At 46.9% G+C, this 18,027-nt stretch overlaps 1 protein-coding gene across 1 annotated transcript in view; it reads right to left on the bottom strand.

Moving 5' to 3' along the window:
• LOC138480617 (collagen alpha-1(XXI) chain-like) overlaps positions 1-18,027 on the bottom strand; it is a 703,399-nt gene that overhangs the window by 439,630 nt on the left and 245,742 nt on the right. The window contains exon 3 of the mRNA XM_069612315.1: positions 75-635. Coding sequence (XP_069468416.1) covers positions 75-635 — 561 coding nt within the window. The remainder of the gene's footprint in view (positions 1-74; positions 636-18,027) is intronic.

Genomic DNA, 18,027 nt, shown 5'->3' on the forward strand with positions numbered 1-18,027 from the left:
CTGGTAAAAGACCCTTAGCCTTGCAAGAAGCGCCCCTGTTGGGCCTGTTTATATAACGCATGCGTTGTCGTTACCTTCGCATATCTTCTGCTGCATCGCTTCGTTAATCCTCTCTATTGTAGTGTAATCCTCGGCATACAAGACATATGCCGACGAAGGTTTGTTGGCAATAGACACCAGCTCAGACTTGGTTATCTCAGAACCGACCCCTACAGCAAACAAGACAATGTTTTGTGTCTTGGCTTCTTCTGAGAAGTTCACTACATCATCTTGGGACTTTCCGTCAGTGACAACCACTGCAAACCTCTTTTTGGTAACGTTGCTCCTCTGGGAGGAAGGAAACACCTTATCTGTTGCAAATTTGATGGCCTGTCCAGTCTGCGTGTTCCCACCCATGTACTTCATTGCTCTCATGGCAGGCATGAGCTGCTCGATGGATGTGTGCTCCCCCAGGGAGATGTCTAGGCGAGGGGTGTCGCTGTACTGGACCACAGCCACTTGGGTGTACAAAGGGTCAATGTCGAAGCCGCTGGTAACATTGACAAGCCAGCTCTTAGTGGTGTCAAAGTCACTGTGTCCCACGCTCCAGGAGCCATCAACGATGAAAACCAGATCATTCACCGCTGTCCTGCAACCTGCAAAAGAAACCAAAGATGTGTTGGTAAGTTCCAAAAGAGAAAAATGCGCTTTATTGTATATCAGCAAAAAGACTTGGTGAACTTTAGCGAAGATCAAACACCTAACATCCAATTTTACAGTTTAACACGCCATCCATGGAGTTGTTTCCAGTTGTTTTCGCATGTGTAAAAGTGAGGAAAACTAAGATTTTTTTTTTATGATCGATCACACTATGATTGAAAACACATGCCCGATCGATCGAGACAATAACATTTTGGAGCGCACTTTCCCTTTAAAGTTGAATGCTATTTAAAACTAAGAGGCGGCTGGGCCCATTTGAATACCCACAGCCTATGCGCACAGGGAAACCAATATTTTCATCTGAGCCCAATCTGTTGCATGGCTTCAAGCTCAGCTTTGAGTTTACTCTTTGTCCTGGTCCAACCTCCGATGCCATAAACTCCCCAGTATTGGGGCCCAGAGCAGAGGCTTGGGAGCAGCCATACAACATATGTCTATGTCAGACAAAGTTGAGTTAGGCCGCCTTACCACGCCGGACCATTGGCTCAATATGGCCAGCAATACAACGCTGCTTCAGCATCAGTCACTCTTGAGCTCACAGACCGGCAAGGCCATAGGGAGGAAGCAGTCCTGCATGCACTAGTTAGAGCAGATTTCAAATCCTCCCAACTTCGGGTGATTTGAAGTTCAGCGAATCACCACACGAAATTATTTAGGGATTCGAAATGAAATGTTTGAGCAACAGGGTCTTGTGGGGATGTGGGTCTATGGCATTCCGTACAGGACCCTAAAATATAGCCACTGTCTTGCAAGGGTCTGTGTAGCTCCTCCACCCCAGAGGGAGCCCCTTCCACATGGCCCTGCCAACACCCATCAACCCCCTGACATAAGGACATGTTAAACCGCTCTGGCTAAGAATGGAAACAAAATGTTTCTTGCATAGTTTCGTCTCAAACAAAAAAGAGAAACATTAGAAACACATTAGCCCATGCTAGACATATGTATTCATTATTTTTCAGGTGAGGAGTTCTTACTCTACTTAAAGATAAAAAATAAAGTTTCGAGGATGGACAAGCCTTGTGCTCCCCTGGAGGTGGCGTGCCTGAAGGATATCATGGTGGGAGGGAGGGAAGAGTGGCAGGTGGGGTGGGCGAGGCTCTTGAAAAAGTGATTATGGCAACTGCTTGCAATAGAAAATATAAGCAGTCAAAGCTTGTGGGGGAGGCAAGAACAATATTTTCACTCACTGCGGTGGGGCGAGAGCTCAGTTTAATAAAGTTGAATACCATGCGCTAGGAACACTATACTATGTATTGCTATAGTGCAAACGGCCGGCTGGGCAACTGATGTTCCCCACAGATAGAGCCTACGTGCTGCCATGGGGTGCAGATATATGACCCCCCGGGGATGAGCGTTGGGTGTGTGGTGTAAGGAAGGCATGGTGGCAATAGTAAAACAGACACAAGTGACCACAGTTCAAGGGTATTTATTTAACTTTTGCAAGTGTGTGATAAATGCCTATCTAAACCTAAATCCAACATGGGAGCAAGCTACAATCATCAAATAATAAAGAAGGCAGTCCTAGTGGAGTCTTGTCAACAAAAAAGGGCCTGTTATGTTATGTTATGTTATTTTGCATTTATATAGCGCCTTATATACCATTGGTATGGTCTGAAGGCGCTGGGAGGTTGAACGCTCTTGGGAACCGAAGTTCAGGTCAGTAGAGAGAGTAGAGAGAGTCAAAGGTGCATGTGTGCACCGGGTATGTGTGCAGCTGGTGCGGTATTCGTGTATTAGCTGCTTCTTAGCGGTAGGTGTGGTGTTTGAGAGATCAGGAGTATGTGTTCGTTCTGGCAGGATTTATCCAGACCGAATGTGGCTGCGTTAGGCCTGAGGAGAACGCCTGGCTGGGGAGTGTGTAACCAGCAGTGCTTACTTAGAATGATGGGGGGTGAGTGGCGGATGTCGGTATGAGAACAGTTATACCGAATGGTGTCATAGTATCTCTGTGTTCTAGTTGAGTGGTGGTGTAAAGAGGAGAGTAAGCATGGTGGTGTGATATGATGGGTTATATGCTCTTTCAAACGTTCCCTGCATTCCAACCATACTATTAATGTCAGGCAATTCTATGCGCTCTAGTCCATTCCATGCACTCTTATTCATTCCATGCACCCCAGTCTGCTCCACACACTCCGGTCTGCTCGACGCACTCATGCACTCCAGTCCGTCCCGCGCGCTCCAGTCCATCCCACATATTCCAGTCTGCCCTATGCATGCACCCCTGTCTGCTTCATGCATGCACTCCTGTCGGCCTCATGCATGTATTCCTGTCGGCCTCATGCATGAATTTCTGTCAGCCTCATGCATGCATTCTTGTCGGCCTCTTCCCCTCTATGCACTCATCCCTTCTACGCACTTATCCCCTCTACGCACTCATCCCCTTTACGCACTCATCCCCTCTTCCCACTCATCCCCTCTACGTACTCATCCCCTCTACGCACTCATCCTCTCTACGCACTCATCCTCTCTACGCACTCATCCCCTCTACGCTCTCATCCCTTCTACGCATTCGTCCCCTTTACCCACTCGTCCCCTCTACGCACTCGTCCGCTCCCCATACTCGTCCGCTCCCCGCGCACGTCGGCTCCCCGCGCTCGTCCGCTCCCCGCGCTCGTCCGCTCCCCGCGCTCATCCGCTCCCTGCACACATCTGCTCTATGCACTCGTCCACTCCCCGCACTCGTCCACTCCCCGCACTCGTCCGCTCCCCGCACTCGTCTGTTCCCCTCACTCGTCCGCTCCCTGCACTCGTCCACTCCCAGCACTCATCCGCTCGCCTCACTCATCCGCTTGCTTCACTCATCCGCTCCCCGTATTCATCTGCTCCCCGCACTCATCCGCTCCCCTCACTCATCTGCTCTATGTACGCATCCGCTCTATGCGCTCGTGCTTTCCACGCATTCAACTCATCTGCTCTCCGCACTCATCCGGTCCTGGCACTCATCTGCTCTATGCACTCATCCGCTCTATGCACTCATCTGCTCTAAGCACTCGTGTTTTCCACAAATTCAATAACAATATGCGCTCGTCAGCCCTATAAAGTCATTCGCTAATATACAGTAATCCTGTTCTATATATTCATCTGCTCTCTACACTCATCCTCTCTGTACACTCATCCGCTCTGTACACTCATCCGCTCTGTACACTCATCCGTTCTATACACTCATCCGCTTTATACACTCATCCGTTCTATACATTCGCCAGGTCTGCATATTCATCTGCTCCAGCGATCTACACACTCTCCGCACTTCCGTACTCATCTGCTATCGACACTCATCCGCTCTACATACTCATCTGCTCTGAATACTCATCCGCTTTACATAATAAAGAAGGCAGTCCTAGTGGAGTCTTGTCAACATAAAAGGGCCTGTTATGTTATGTTATGTTATTTTGCATTTATATAGCGCCTTATATACCAATGGTATGGTCTGAAGGCGCTGGTAGGTTGAACGCTCTTGGGAACCGAAGTTCAGGTCAGTAGAGAGAGTAGAGAGAGTCAAAGGTGCATGTGTGCACCGGGTATGTGTGCAGCTGGTGCGGTATTCGTGTATTAGCTGCTTCTTAGCGGTAGGTGTGGTGGTTGAGAGATCAGGAGTATGTGTTCGTTCTGGCAGGATTTATCCAGACCGAATAGGCCTGAGGAGAACGCCTGGCTGGGGAGTGTGTAACCAGCAGTGCTTACTTAGAATGATGGGGGGTGAGCGGCGGATGTCGGTATGAGAACAGTTATACCGAATGGTGTCATAGTATCTCTGTGTTCTAGTTGAGTGGTGGTGTAAAGAGGAGAGTAAGCATGGTGGTGTGATATGATGGGTTATATGCTCTTTCAAACGTTCCCTGCATTCCAACCATACTATTAATGTCAGGCAATTCTATGCGCTCTAGTCCATTCCATGCACTCTTATTCATTCCATGCACCCCAGTCTGCTCCACACACTCCGGTCTGCTCGACGCACTCATGCACTCCAGTCTGCCCCGCGCGCTCCAGTCCATCCCACATATTCCAGTCTGCCCCATGCATGCACCCCTGTCTGCTTCATGCATGCACTCCTGTCGGCCTCATGCATGTATTCCTGTCGGCCTCATGCATGAATTTCTGTCAGCCTCATGCATGCATTCCTGTCGGCATCTTCCCCTCTATGCACTCATCCCTTCTACGCACTCATCCCCTCTACGCACTCATCCCCTCTATGCACTCATCCCCTCTATGCACTCATCCCCTCTACGCACTCATCCCCTCTACGCACTCATCCTCTCTACGCACTCATCCCCTCTACGCTCTCATCCCTTCTACGCATTCGTCCCCTTTACCCACTCGTCCCCTCTACGCACTCATCCACTCCCCGTACTCGTCCGCTCCCCGCGCACGTCGGCTCCCCGCGCTCGTCCGCTCCCTGCACACATCTGCTCTATGCACTCATCCGCTCCCCGCACTCGTCCACTCCCCGCACTCGTCCGCTCCCCCCACTCGTCTGTTCCCCTCACTCGTCCGCTCCCTGCACTCGTCCGCTCCCAGCACTCATCCGCTCGCCTCAATCATCCGCTTGCCTCACTCATCCGCTCCCCGTATTCATCTGCTCCCCGCACTCATCCGCTCCCCTCACTCATCTGCTCTATGTACGCATCCGCTCTATGCGCTCGTGCTTTCCACGCATTCAACTCATCTGCTCTCCGCACTCATCCGGTCCTGGCACTCATCTGCTCTATGCACTCATCCGCTCTATGCACTCATCTGCTCTAAGCACTTGTGTTTTCCACAAATTCAATAGCAATATGCGCTCGTCAGCCCTATAAAGTCATTCGCTAATACACAGTAATCCTGTTCTATATATTCATCTGCTCTCTACACTCATCCTCTCTGTACACTCATCCACTCTGTACACTCATCCGCTCTGTACACTCATCCGCTCTGTACACTCATCCGCTCAGTACACTCATCCGTTCTATACACTCATCCGCTTTATACACTCATCCTTTCTATACATTCGCCAGGTCTGCACATTCATCTGCTCCAGCGATCTACACACTCTCCGCACTTCCGTACTCATCTGCTATCGACACTCATCTGCTCTACATACTCATCCGCTCTACATACTCATCTGCTCTGAATACTCTTCCGCTTTACATACTCATCCGCTCTACATACTCATCTGCTCTACATACTCATCCGCTCCACATACTCATCCGCTCTACATACTCGTCCGCTCTACATACTCCTCCACTCTACATACTCGTCCGCTCTAGTTGTCCGCTCTACACACTCATCAGGTTTGTGCTCATCCGTTCTGTACATTCATCTGTTCTACATACTCATGCGTTCTACTCGCTTCTCTGTATTTACGCACTCATCCGCTCTACACGCTCGTCCGCTCTGCACACTCATCCGCTTAACATGTTCATCCATTTTAAACCTTCATTCGATCTACATACTCCTTCGAATTACATACTCATTCGATCTATATAGTCATCTGTTCTTCCACTCATGTAATCTTCCACTCAGCGCATTCATCTGTTCCACACGCTTCATCCATTCTAACTACTTCATCCACGCCATTCGCTTTGTTCGCTCCTTATGCATTATGCCCATTTCGGCAGTTTAAATCTCTTTACTGTTTCCCTATGATTTATTCTTTACTCTTTTAATTCTGTTTGTCCTTCTAGTTTATATTCAGGGTTATTAGCTGTCAATTTCTCGCATCAGGTAGTTTGTTGGATTGGTGTCAATGAGATGCTGTTAGTCTGTTTGGGTTAGTTTGGTACCGGTTGGTTTTAGGGGAAGAGCCAGGTTTTCAGCAGTTTGCGGAAAGACGTTAAATCCTCATTTAGGCGTATGTGGGGTGGGAGCGAGTTCCACAGGGTGGGGGCCAAGGCTGAGAATGATGATCCGCCCAAACTGACTGAGTTTGTCTCAGGTGTGACTAGGAGGCCGGCTGAGCTTGATCTTAGGGTGCGTGGAGGGTGATAGGGTTTTAGCTTGTCTTGAAGATATTGAGGTCGGGTTTTATGCAGTGCTCGATGGGAGATGCATAAGGTTTTGAAAGTCACCCTTCGGGCTACTGGAAGCCAGTACAGAGTCTTAAGGGCTGGGGAGATGTGGTCTCTCGGGCCGAGCGAAAGCAGCATTTTGGCTGCCGCGTTTTGTGCCCTTTGGAGTTTATTCAGTTGGTACGCGTGGACTCCGAGGTATAGGGGGTTTGCATAGTCCAGTCTTGATATAGCGATTGATTGGACCACAGAGAGTCTGTTGGGAAAGGAGAGATATGGAAAGATGCGCCTACGGGTTTTAAGGTGGTAGTAGCAGAACTTTGAGACGTTGTTGACTTGGCGCGAGAGTGTTAGGTCAGAGTCAAGGATGCATCCAAGATTTTTCACTGAGTTGCAGTGGGTCGGTGAGTTGCCCATGGCGGGTGGCCAGGGTAGTGGGTGCGGAAGAAGTTCGGAGTTGCCACATACCATGATTTCCGTTTTGGAGGGATTTAACAGGAGGTGGCTTTGGGTCATCCAGAGTTCTATGTCGAGGGGGCAGGAGGCCAGGTCAGGTCGGGAATTGAGTTTTGAGTTCATTAGTTTTAGAATTAGTTGAGTGTCGTCAGCATAGTTGTAACACAGGATATTGTGTGAACGAATTATTGGTGGGAGGGTGATCAGGTAAAGATTGAATAGGAGGGCGGATAGGCATGCTCCTTGTGGGACTCCCGTGTCGACTGGTCGGGCTTGGGAGATATAGGTGGAGACTATTGTTATTTGGTACCTATCTTTGAGGAATGAGGCTATCCATTTAAGAGCGGTTCCACGAATTCCTAGGGAGTGGAGGCGGTTTAGGAGGATTGAGTGATTGATTGTGTCAAAGGCGGCAGATAGGTCAAGAAGGATTAGTGCGGCGCATCCCGCGGAGTCTGCCGTCATTTTAAGGTCATCCCAGATTGAGGTTAGGGTGGTTTCAGTTCCGTGACGGGCTCTGAAACCTGATTGTGCGGGTTCTAGGAGATTGTTGGCTTCGACAAAGGCATTTAGTTGGGAGTAGGCGGTTCGGTCAATGAGTTTGGCAAGGAATGTGGTGTTTGAGGTGAAGCGGTAGTTTTTTGGCTCAAGAGGGTCGAGGGAAGGTTTTGTAATTAGCGGTTTGACATGAACCGTTTTGAATGCGTCGGGAAAGATACCAGAGAAAAGGGAGGCATTTATGATGGATCTTCGTGTTCTCCTGCACAGGTGGAAGCGAAAATCTCTTTGAGGGTTGTGGTCGGGCAAGGGTCCAGCGGAGAGCCAGATGGTTTGTGGGCAGACAGGAGTTTGAGAAATTGCTCTGGTGATATTGGACTAAAGGATTTGAACGTTGGTTGCGTAGTGGTCGCAGCTGGTGGGCTGGCCGATATGGGGGGAGTATTGCCTGGTGGATATAAGAGAGCCAGTTTGGTGGCTAGAGTATTTGTTCTTTAGAGAGCCGTGGTGAAAAAGTGGAGGAAGAATGAGTCACACAGTGATTGTGAGGGGGTCGGGATGGTTGTGGTGCAAGCCGGTTTGGTGAATTCGGAGATGATTTTGTGGAGTTCTTTGCTTGGGTTTTTGCAGTTTAGGATTCGGGAGGTGTAGTGGGCTTTTTTTGCTTTCCGGATTTCGGCCTTGTACTGATAGAGGTGTCGGGCCAAGGTGGCTCTGCTCTCCTTGGTTTTGTCTTTCTGCCATTTGCGTTCTAGGTATTTATATAGTTGTTTAGTGGTCTTCAACTCAGGAGTGAACCATTTGGGGAAGAGGCCACGGTGGGTTGATGGTTTGCAAGGGGGTGTGAGCCGCATCAGAGATGCGTTGAGCCATGAGTCAAAGGCGTCAGCGGTTAGTTGTTTATTGAGTTGGCAGGTAGGTGGTGGAGACTGGAGGAGCGCGTCAGCTAGGTCCGGGACAATAATTTGTTTTTTCCAGCATTTGCGTAGATTTGGAGGTTCAGATTCGAGTATGGGAAGGGGGTCGGGTGAGCGAATGGCGAACGAGAGAATGAAGTGATCGGACCAGATGATAGGGCTGGGAGGGTTTCATTGAATCCAGGTGTTGGAGCTAAAGATGGCATCAAGAGTGTGTCCTTTATAGTGAGTCGGGCCCTTTATGTTTTGTTGGAGGTTAATTGCGTCTAAACCGTCAACCAGAGAGTGTGTCATAGTGTTGGTGGGTATGTAGAGCCATATGTTGAAGTCTCCAAGAAGGGTGAGGTTGGGATGGTTTAGTTGAAGGGTGGTAGAGTCGCAGAGGTTGTTTGCAAATTGTCTATCGTAGCCAGGGGGCCTGTAGATTAATTGGAAGCTGTGTGAGAGCGATGGGGAGAGGGATAGTTTAACGAGGAGAGATTCGCAGGAAGCAATGGAAGGTTGGTTGTCGATGATTGAGGCGTGGAAGAGAGACTTGAAGACGAATACTACTGCCCCTCCTCTGGAGGGATGGTTCAGTGGGATGAGGGAGTAGTCAGGGGGGAAGGCTTCATTAGCGATTGGGGCGAAGTCGTCAGAGAACCAAGTTTCGGTGATGAAAACCAGGTATGGTTTGTCAGAGGCGAGGAGGTCAAAGATGCAGTGTCTGCTTTTTGCTACGGATCGGGCATTAAATAGGATGCAGTTCACATCGGCAGGCGAGGTTGGTCTCGAAGCTAGAGCGGAAGGGGGTGGTGGCAGAGAGAGTGGAAGCTGGAGAGGGAGAGGGGTAGGGTGAGTGATGATCGAAGGGAATACTGATCGAGCAGAAGTATTGGTGGTCTTCTGGCGGGATTGGGTGGCTGCGTGTGTTAGGAAGATCCGGTCTCGCTCAAGGGATTTGAAGGTGGGGTGTGGGCGGTTAGGAGTTTCAGTTGAAGTTGATGAGAAATCGAGGGAGAGGGGTTTCAGGAAGGGTGAAGCCATGGGGGAGGGAGGTGAGTGGGGGAATGAGGTGGTGGGTTGAGACAGGGGAGGCGAAGAGTGCTGTGAGATTGAGGGGGACCAGGCACGTTTCCTCTTTAGTTTCTTTCTTGCGATTGGAGTGTGAGAGATGGTAGGGGGGTGAGAGGGGGAGAGGGATGCAGCTTCGATTCTTGCTAGGGTTAGGCGTGCAGATTTTAGGGAGGGGAAAGGGTGCGGTCAGCGGGGGAAGGTGACATAACTTGCCTAATTGGTTAATATTTGATCACTATTGGTCTTACTTGCTGAATTGTTAGTGTTAGGGAGAATTCTCTGTTAAGGCTAATTTCCCAAACCTAGTGAGTCCCCCAGCAGCTTTGCTGGATTTTTGGGGTTTATTTTTTTCTCCTGCTAAGAGTGAGACTCTTTAGACATGATTTGAGATATCCTTTGACTTTGTAATGTGTTTAATGGGCTATGGGGTCTTTTACTCCATAGGGGTTCATGTATTTTTGGTAAGTGTGTTACACAGCACCCTCAGTGCAGTAACACAGGGGTGTCATAGTGACCCCCAAACATAGACTCCATACCCTGGGACTGACTACTGTCTCCCAGGGCATGTAAAGTCACCATTGACTTTACTAATCTTAAATTAGGAACAGAACCAATACAAACCATCATATTGTGGAAGTACTGGTAGGGGTAATTAAATTTCCCCTGGGTCTGTTTTTCGAGGGGGCACTGTGCAGTCCCCCCTCGTCGAGTTTCTGGCTGGTGGCAGTGGTTACCACGCAAAATATTGCACCAGAATATTTCCTATGGGATTTTCCCATTCATTTTAAACGCACCACTTTTTGGTGCAATGTTAAAGCTACCGCCGGGTTATTTATTTAATATTTATTCCCCGGTTGGGTCTTTTTGTCAGGTTTTAAAAATGGCGTTTGTGTTCGCCTCTGTAACTCCAACCCAAGTCGAGCCCTTTGTTCCACTTTTTTGGTGGGCTTCTCCACAGAAGCCTCCAAAAGTGGTGCCACTCTGTCTGGGTCTACAGGATGTGTGGGAGGGGGGTTTAGGCACCCTGGACTGAGTTGCCTTGGCAACTCAAGTGTCACTCTTGTGTGATTGGCCCAGTGGTGAGCCGCCCAGCTCACCACTTAGCATGTTTGAGTGACAGCTAGGACTGATGAATGGGGGTTTTCTGCATAAAAGCAGGGCTTTGAGGACTGGAACTTCAGAAGTCGCCACAGGACCAAAGAATCCGAAGAGGGAGAAGCTGAGCCAACCTGCAACGACGACACCACCGGTGGAGCCCTGCGGAACCGTCTCACCACTTCCCAACGACAGAGAACATCTTCATCCCGGAGAATCTTCTTCCTCTGAGCTGGTGGGGATAACCAGTTCACCCTATTTTTCGCCTTCCTGGATCGTCTCGTGGTCAAATCGCCCGTGCCACAATGCTAAATGGATGTGTAACCCCTACTTCGCTGGCAAGAAGGGGAAGCAACTCGCAATACTAAACAAGGTCAAGCCAGCGGATATGAAACTAAGTTCACTTAAGAAAACATGGTTCCAACAAAAACATGAAAGCAGTAGCCCAAAGTCAACTCCACTGATCACCCCATACAGACCACAGAAAAAACTTTAAAAAGATTCATTTTTATTATTTTAGTCAAATTTCATGTAAGAAGATATTAAATAGTTAGAAATACACACAGGAATAAACATACAGAAGTATAAAGTGCAATGTGTGTTAAAAAGTGCTGGTCACGGAGGGAGGCAGCAAACAATTCAATGCCAATGAACAATTCAAGGGAAGAATGACAGTAGTCCCTCAAATAGCTGTTCTGTTGCCAAGGCCACCATCTCCGTTGGGGAAAAAAATGGTCTCTCCGGCGAGAGGAGCCAGGTCAACTGGACACTGATGAATATAGCAATTTGATTCAATTAATACGTTGATTAGTTGATTAAATCAACCTGTCACATAGGCAATTGAAAAAAAGGAACAATAAATTGATCCCAAATAGGGCAGTCCAATGGTGTGTTAACACTGCAGAGCCTCACAATTCTAAAGCCATTCACTAAAAATCTGACATAGGGTGCTATACGTCAACTACTAAGGTGGCATACCAAAATTCACATACATACATAAACACAATGTAGTAGGCATGACACCAAAAAAGGGTAACTTCGATGGAAGAAACATCTAGCTGGATTACAGATGATGTCCATCTTCGTCAGGACGTGGCATCCCCATCAACGTATTCTTGAAGATTCGTCTATGGTTTGTTTTAGATGACGAATGCATAAATTGGTGAATGATAAAAACAACCTTTAAGCTAAAGGTAGTATCACATAGATAGTGGTTCTACCTGAAATAGAAAGAGAGAAAGAGAAAAAAAACAAGCACATAAGCAATACAAATGGTCTGTACACATAAAATAAGGTGATCAGAGGGTTAAACCAGGGGAGCCGCTCCCACATTCATGGAGTCAGCCATGTCAAGTGACTAAGGGGGAGAAAATCTAATTACCATAATCTCAACCACTGGATTGGCAAATGTTTGGGAAACCTGTCTAGAAAGTCCAGGAAATCACAGTCCGGCCATGCCAACAATAGATCACAAATGCATTAGATCTGAAATATAAAGATAATAATTTTACAAAAAATTGAAAGCTAAAAAACGAAGAAATGGCCACAGAAGGGTCATTGAGGTTTTCGGAATTCAAAAAATTAGTGAAAAAATAGTAGAGCACCATAAACCATAAGCCAAGTCAAAGGTAAACTTAATGAAGAGCCAATCAAAACGAAACAAAAATAAACGAAGAGGAAAAACAAAAAAGAATAACACTCGTTAAGCACGGTGATAGAAAGAAAGGAAGAAAGGCGAATAATAAAAGTTAAACAGTCCGCAACAAGAGACAACCGAAAAGATATTAAGTGTGCTGAACCTAGGTAAAGTGCCTAATCGTAGTTAATGAAGCCAATGAGGCTCACCTGGAAACTGGATGAAGTAGAATGTATCCAGGTTTGCCGAAAGCAGCACCACAAAAAGCTGTCCTAGGTGTAAACTATGGCCTCTGGTTGGATCGAAATTCCAAGTCTCCAAGAAATTCCCAGTATTGTGTCCAAAATATGTCAATAAATCAAGACCGTAAGCTGATAAAAATAAAATTAAAATGCAATGTATAAGTGAGGTGTCCAGGTTGGACAAACAGATTGCCGGCAAGTAAGTAACATCCTACAGCTCGCTGGTTAAAGTTCTTATAATTAGAAAAACAACAGTGACTCAGGAGCAGCGCAAATGCGCCCACAAGGGCGGCTTGTGTCGGCTCGCAATTAAACGTAAACAGGGTGAGTTTAAACAGCCCGCACGGGAGAATCTCGTGTGTTCCCCAGTAAAGCACGGACTCTCTAGCAATGCAAAGAGAGCCCAAGGGCAGCATATTGAGGCTCTAGCAGCTTAACTGGGTCGACCGCCTGGGGCGGGGCTGTAGGGCGAAACTGGTCGGATACAACCGAACGTTCACCGTGGAAGTGCGGCTCCATTTAAATCAGCTGAGGGGCGTTGCTAAGTGGAGCGTAACGTGCAGTCCGAAGCCAAGAACGTGTCTGAACTAACGTCACGTGTATAGAGAATCAGCTGGGAAAATAAACTAGAACGAAGAATGCACAAAAAGCACGCGTACAAAATCAACGAAGTAAGGAAGTAAAGGTACTTGGGGGTGTGCCAGAAACTCTAACCCATATTACTGCCATAGATACCAGAAGTTGGATGAAAGAAAGGAAGGGGGGCTAAAGTAAGACCTACTGCACCCCTTAAATAGTAATATGTGTGTGAAAAGGGAGTGTACACGTGTCGAAAAAATGATTGTAACAATGTTGATGAAAGTAAACAAAGAAAACTGCGTAATGAGAAGAAGCAGTAATAGAATAAATACGCCAGGCGAAAGAGGCAAGTTCTATTCACAGGAGATGGAATGGCGTGGAACAAAGGTCTCACATCTCTGATAGAAGTATGTGTAAGTATGTCTATCTTACTGGTCGCTGTCAGATGGAAAAAGACGGGAATAACGGGAATAACGGGCAATGGAAATAATTCCGTAATGGCCAATAATTTAGAAGGGCTGTTTATTGAATAGCGTATGCCATTCTTCTTGAGCATTCAAGCCCACTATATGGCTCTGTGTATTATATATCCACCATTGTTCACGTATAGAAAGTTTAGTAGCAATAGCATAATGGTCTGATCCTGTGACCCATTCAATGCACCACCAGCGTAAATCATCACTCCCATGTTTGCATTCAGAAAAATGCTCAGCTAGGGGTGACGAAAAGTTGGGAGTCCTTATTCTAGATTTATGTTCCGTGATCCTAAGTTTAATGGGTCTAGATGTTTTCCCTATGTATGTCTTGTTGCATGGACACATGACAGCACAGACCACATTTTTAGAATTGCACGTTGTGTGGTCCCTGAGCTTCCAATCTCTATGGTTGATAGTGACAATTTTAGTGGCTGTGGTAGAGACACAATGACAGCAGTGACCACAAGGATAGTTACCAACGACTCTTTCCATACCCCACATTTCAGTGATGGTATTAGGTACTTGGGTGAACTGCAATCGATCAGCCTTGGATAGCCAGCTTCTCAGGTTCCTGCCCTTTTTGAAAGCATACATAGGTTGTTCCAAATTGGACATATTTTTGATTTTGGCATGATGGGTACTGTACGTCATGGCACATATCATACGTGACTGATTTTGGTTGTCACAAGGGTTTTTAGTTAGCAGAACTTCCCGGTGTTGATGTTTCGCTCTTTTGCGGGACTGGCGCAGAATGTGCGCAGGATAGCCTCGCTGAGATAGTCTGGTCTCGATGATATTCGACTGGAACACAAAATCTTTTTTATCTGTGCAATTTCTTCTTGCTCTTAAAAATTGTCCGTAGGGAATGCTCTCCCTTAGAGATTGTGGGTGGAAACTATCAAAGTGTAAAATCGTATTTCGATCTGTCGTCTTGCGGAACAGGTCAACCGTGATAGCACCGTCCTTGGTTTTCAATTCAAGGTCTAAAAACGCAATGGATGTACTGTTGACAGACATGGTGAACTTGAGATGGTCATTCAGAGAGTTGATACAAGCAAAAAATAGTTTGGAATCTCCCTTGATTTTGTCCCATACAATGATGATGTCATCTATGTATCTTTCATAAAAAAGGATTGATTCCAAAAAGGGATTAGAGTTGTTGAATCGCCCATGCCAAGCACCCCGGCGGCTGGATAGCCACGCTTCACCACTACCGCAAATAAAAGGGTAGTACCTTTTAACCGAGAAACTCAGCGGCTGGTTTCTTCCCTGGCAGTGCAACGACCTCCAGCTTTCCTCCACGTCGAGATCTCCTCTTCTCCTGGACGAAGCCCCGACTTGCATCCGCTGCCAGGAACAACTACCCCCGCTGGAGCTTCCTCACCATTTCAGGTACTGAGTCCCGCCTGGTCTCCCTTGCAACAGACTGTTCAAGGTGTCCCGTAAATCCTTGACTTTCTATCCTGGGGTGACTTGGGACCTACTAACTAACTTTTCCTGACTTGAGCCAACCCTTTTGAACTCTTTGCAATGACTCTTTAAAAGAACTAATCAACTGTGTGATCTTGGACACCTTCCGCCTTGCTCTCTTCAAGAGTGGGCCTGGCCTATGACTTTCTTGCTCCTCAGTAGATTCTGCCTTTTCTGACATGCTCTGGTTCTCCTAAAGTGTTGGTGTTGTGTGTGTTCTTAATTCTGCCTTTTTCCCTCCCATTTTAATTAACTTATTGGAGTGCCATCTTAGGTTAAGCGCTCACCTCTGTCTGAATATAAGTGGTGATTTAACTAAGACTTGTTCAATAAGTGATCAGGTATGTATATATATTAATAGTGACTGTGTTTGAACTTGCTTGCCATATTAGTGTATTTTACAAAGTGTGTTTTTAAATAAATAATGATATACTTTTATACCAAAGCTCTGGTCAGTGTTTGCTTGTGCTACCGTATTTTGGTACCTATCTTGTATACTCTATATACTGTCTAACTGTTCTTGAGAGAGGTCTGGCTGCTCAGCCACAGCTACCAGGTAAATCCGGGTGGTACAGACTGCTACCAATTGGGTTTACTGCCAACACCTGTAGTCTTAAGCCTTTTGCAGTGGTCCCTAAGGGAACTGCACAGGTTTCTGCCTAACACTGGTGTACAGCGGTGGGATTTGTATTGAGTATACATTTTAGTGTGCTTATAGATACCTTAGTGCAACTAACCACAAAGCTTAGCACTAAAAAGTTTATTTTCTAACCTGTCAACTATGGAAAGTTATAGTCAAGAGTCCCTTGCTACAAAAACGGCTGATTGTTTAAGAGTTCTCTATAAGCATAAGAATCTCCTGACTAAAGGCAAGAAAATGGAGCTAATAGAAAGGTTGTTAGCAAACCAAAGTCTGGATGGTGGTTCAGAGGAACCTACCACTCCAGCAAATGTAGATAACAGTAATGATATTGATATTGATCCTAGTATTGATAATCTTGAGTCAGAAGCAAAAGAGGAGGGTGAGGATGATGTAGTTGTCCCCCTAAGCCTCTACCTGCTCTGCCAGCTTTACCTACTGGACCTTTGCCAGGTCCCACATTTATTCCTCAATGTCTTGAACTAGAGAAAATGAAACTTGAATTGGAGTTTAAGAGACTTAATGCTCAAACAGAACAAAGGCACCAAGAACTAAGGCTCAGAGAAATGGAGCTCAAGCATGAGTTAGAGATGAAGATATTGTCTGTTGAAAATGCTTCTCTCTCCGGATCCTCTAGGAGTTCCAGTCCCAAAAGATCCCGGATGCCTAAAGAACGTATGGGTATGTATGAGCCTAAGTTAGATGTGTTGGATTGGCTGAGTTTGTTTGAGTATAATCATGGGCTCCAGAACATTATAGGAAATGAGTTACTTTCCTGGTTGTTCTCTAGGCTCCCCCCTGTTGCAACTGATGTGGTAATGGAGTTGGGGGAGGAGGATACAAAGGATTATGAATGTGTGAAGCTAGCTTTGATAGCTAGATTTGGGAAGACCCCTTCCCAGTACCTTAAGAGGTTTAGCACCCTCAAAAAGAATGATGGTACCCCTTGGGCTACCTGGGTGAGTGAAAGTTTGAAAAACTTAGAGGGATGGATCAAGGGTTACAAGGTGAACACTTATGAGGGAATGAAGAATCTTGTGATGTTGGAGTCAATTTATGATGCCTGCTCTCCTGAGCTCAGGCAGTACTTGGCTGATCCAAAGGAATTAGATTCCAGGAAGCTAGCTAAGGCTGCTGACTTGTGGGTTGCCAACAGGGCTACTCACAGGGGTCACTCAGAAAAAGGATGAGGGAAAGCAGCCACCAAAAGGGAACCAAGAGACTTCTAATGCCTCCCAACCTAAAGAGGGCCCCAAACAACAAAATAACCAGGGTAAGCCCCAGGGTAAACCACAACAGGCTAGTGTACCCTCTGGTCACAAACCAGAAGGAGGTCAGACCAAGCCACCCTTTCAGGGAGCATTTGGAACATGCTATCTCTGTGGGGCAACTGACCACATCAAAGGAGATCCCAGATGTAAGGGTAAACCTACAGGGATCACCACAGTCTCCTTAGCCTTCACTCCTGAGGAGGAAGTCCAAATGGCTAGTGCTCACTTTGAAGTCTTTGCTGAAGAACCTTTGGGTCTTCAAGCAAGTGTAACAGTAGAGTCCATGGGTCTGGTTAGTGATCAGAATACGAGTGTGTACAACTCCATACCAGAAAACTCTAAAGGTTATTATGTGGACAGTGTTCTTGTCAATGGCCAGGATACTCCTGCCAGGTGAGACTCTGGGGCCAGCAGAACAGTAGTGGATGAAAGCTTTTTCAGGCCTGGGGATGTTGCTATGGCACCCAAAGGTCCCACTAAGATGTCTGGAGGCCCTGACCAAATGGTTCCAATTCTACTAGCCCTCATTCAGTGTAATAACATGACAGTGAGGATTCCTGTCAGTGTTCAGACTGAGGTGCCTGGGAGAGTCCTGTTGGGGAATGATCTAAGAACTCTAGGAGTAGTATCCAGTACCCCCAGGCCTCCCAGTATGGAGACCCAGAACCAAACCAAATTGGCTAGAGAGGCCACCTTAAGGAACCACTCTAAGCCTGTGGGAACCTCTACTGAGAACCCCACTACAAGCCCTGGTGTTGGTAAGTTGACTCTGACCCAGGCAAATTTTCAGGCTGAAATGTTAGGGAAATGGGAGCCCGAACCAAGCTCCATCATTATTCCCCCAGTTTTAGAGTCTGTGACTCCCCCTGCTTTTAAGGAAGAGGTGGATAGACCAACTGGACCTCTAACTAGGCCTAAGAGAACTGGTAATTGTCAGTGCTGGTGGAAAACCAGGAAAGAAAAGTCTAAGGCCAAACACCTTCAGACTGTTGGACCTTCTACTGAAGA

Source organism: Ambystoma mexicanum, chromosome 5p, assembly GCF_040938575.1.
Source record: "Ambystoma mexicanum isolate Mex_15411 chromosome 5p, UKY_AmexF1_1, whole genome shotgun sequence".
Lineage (NCBI taxonomy): Eukaryota > Metazoa > Chordata > Amphibia > Caudata > Ambystomatidae > Ambystoma > Ambystoma mexicanum.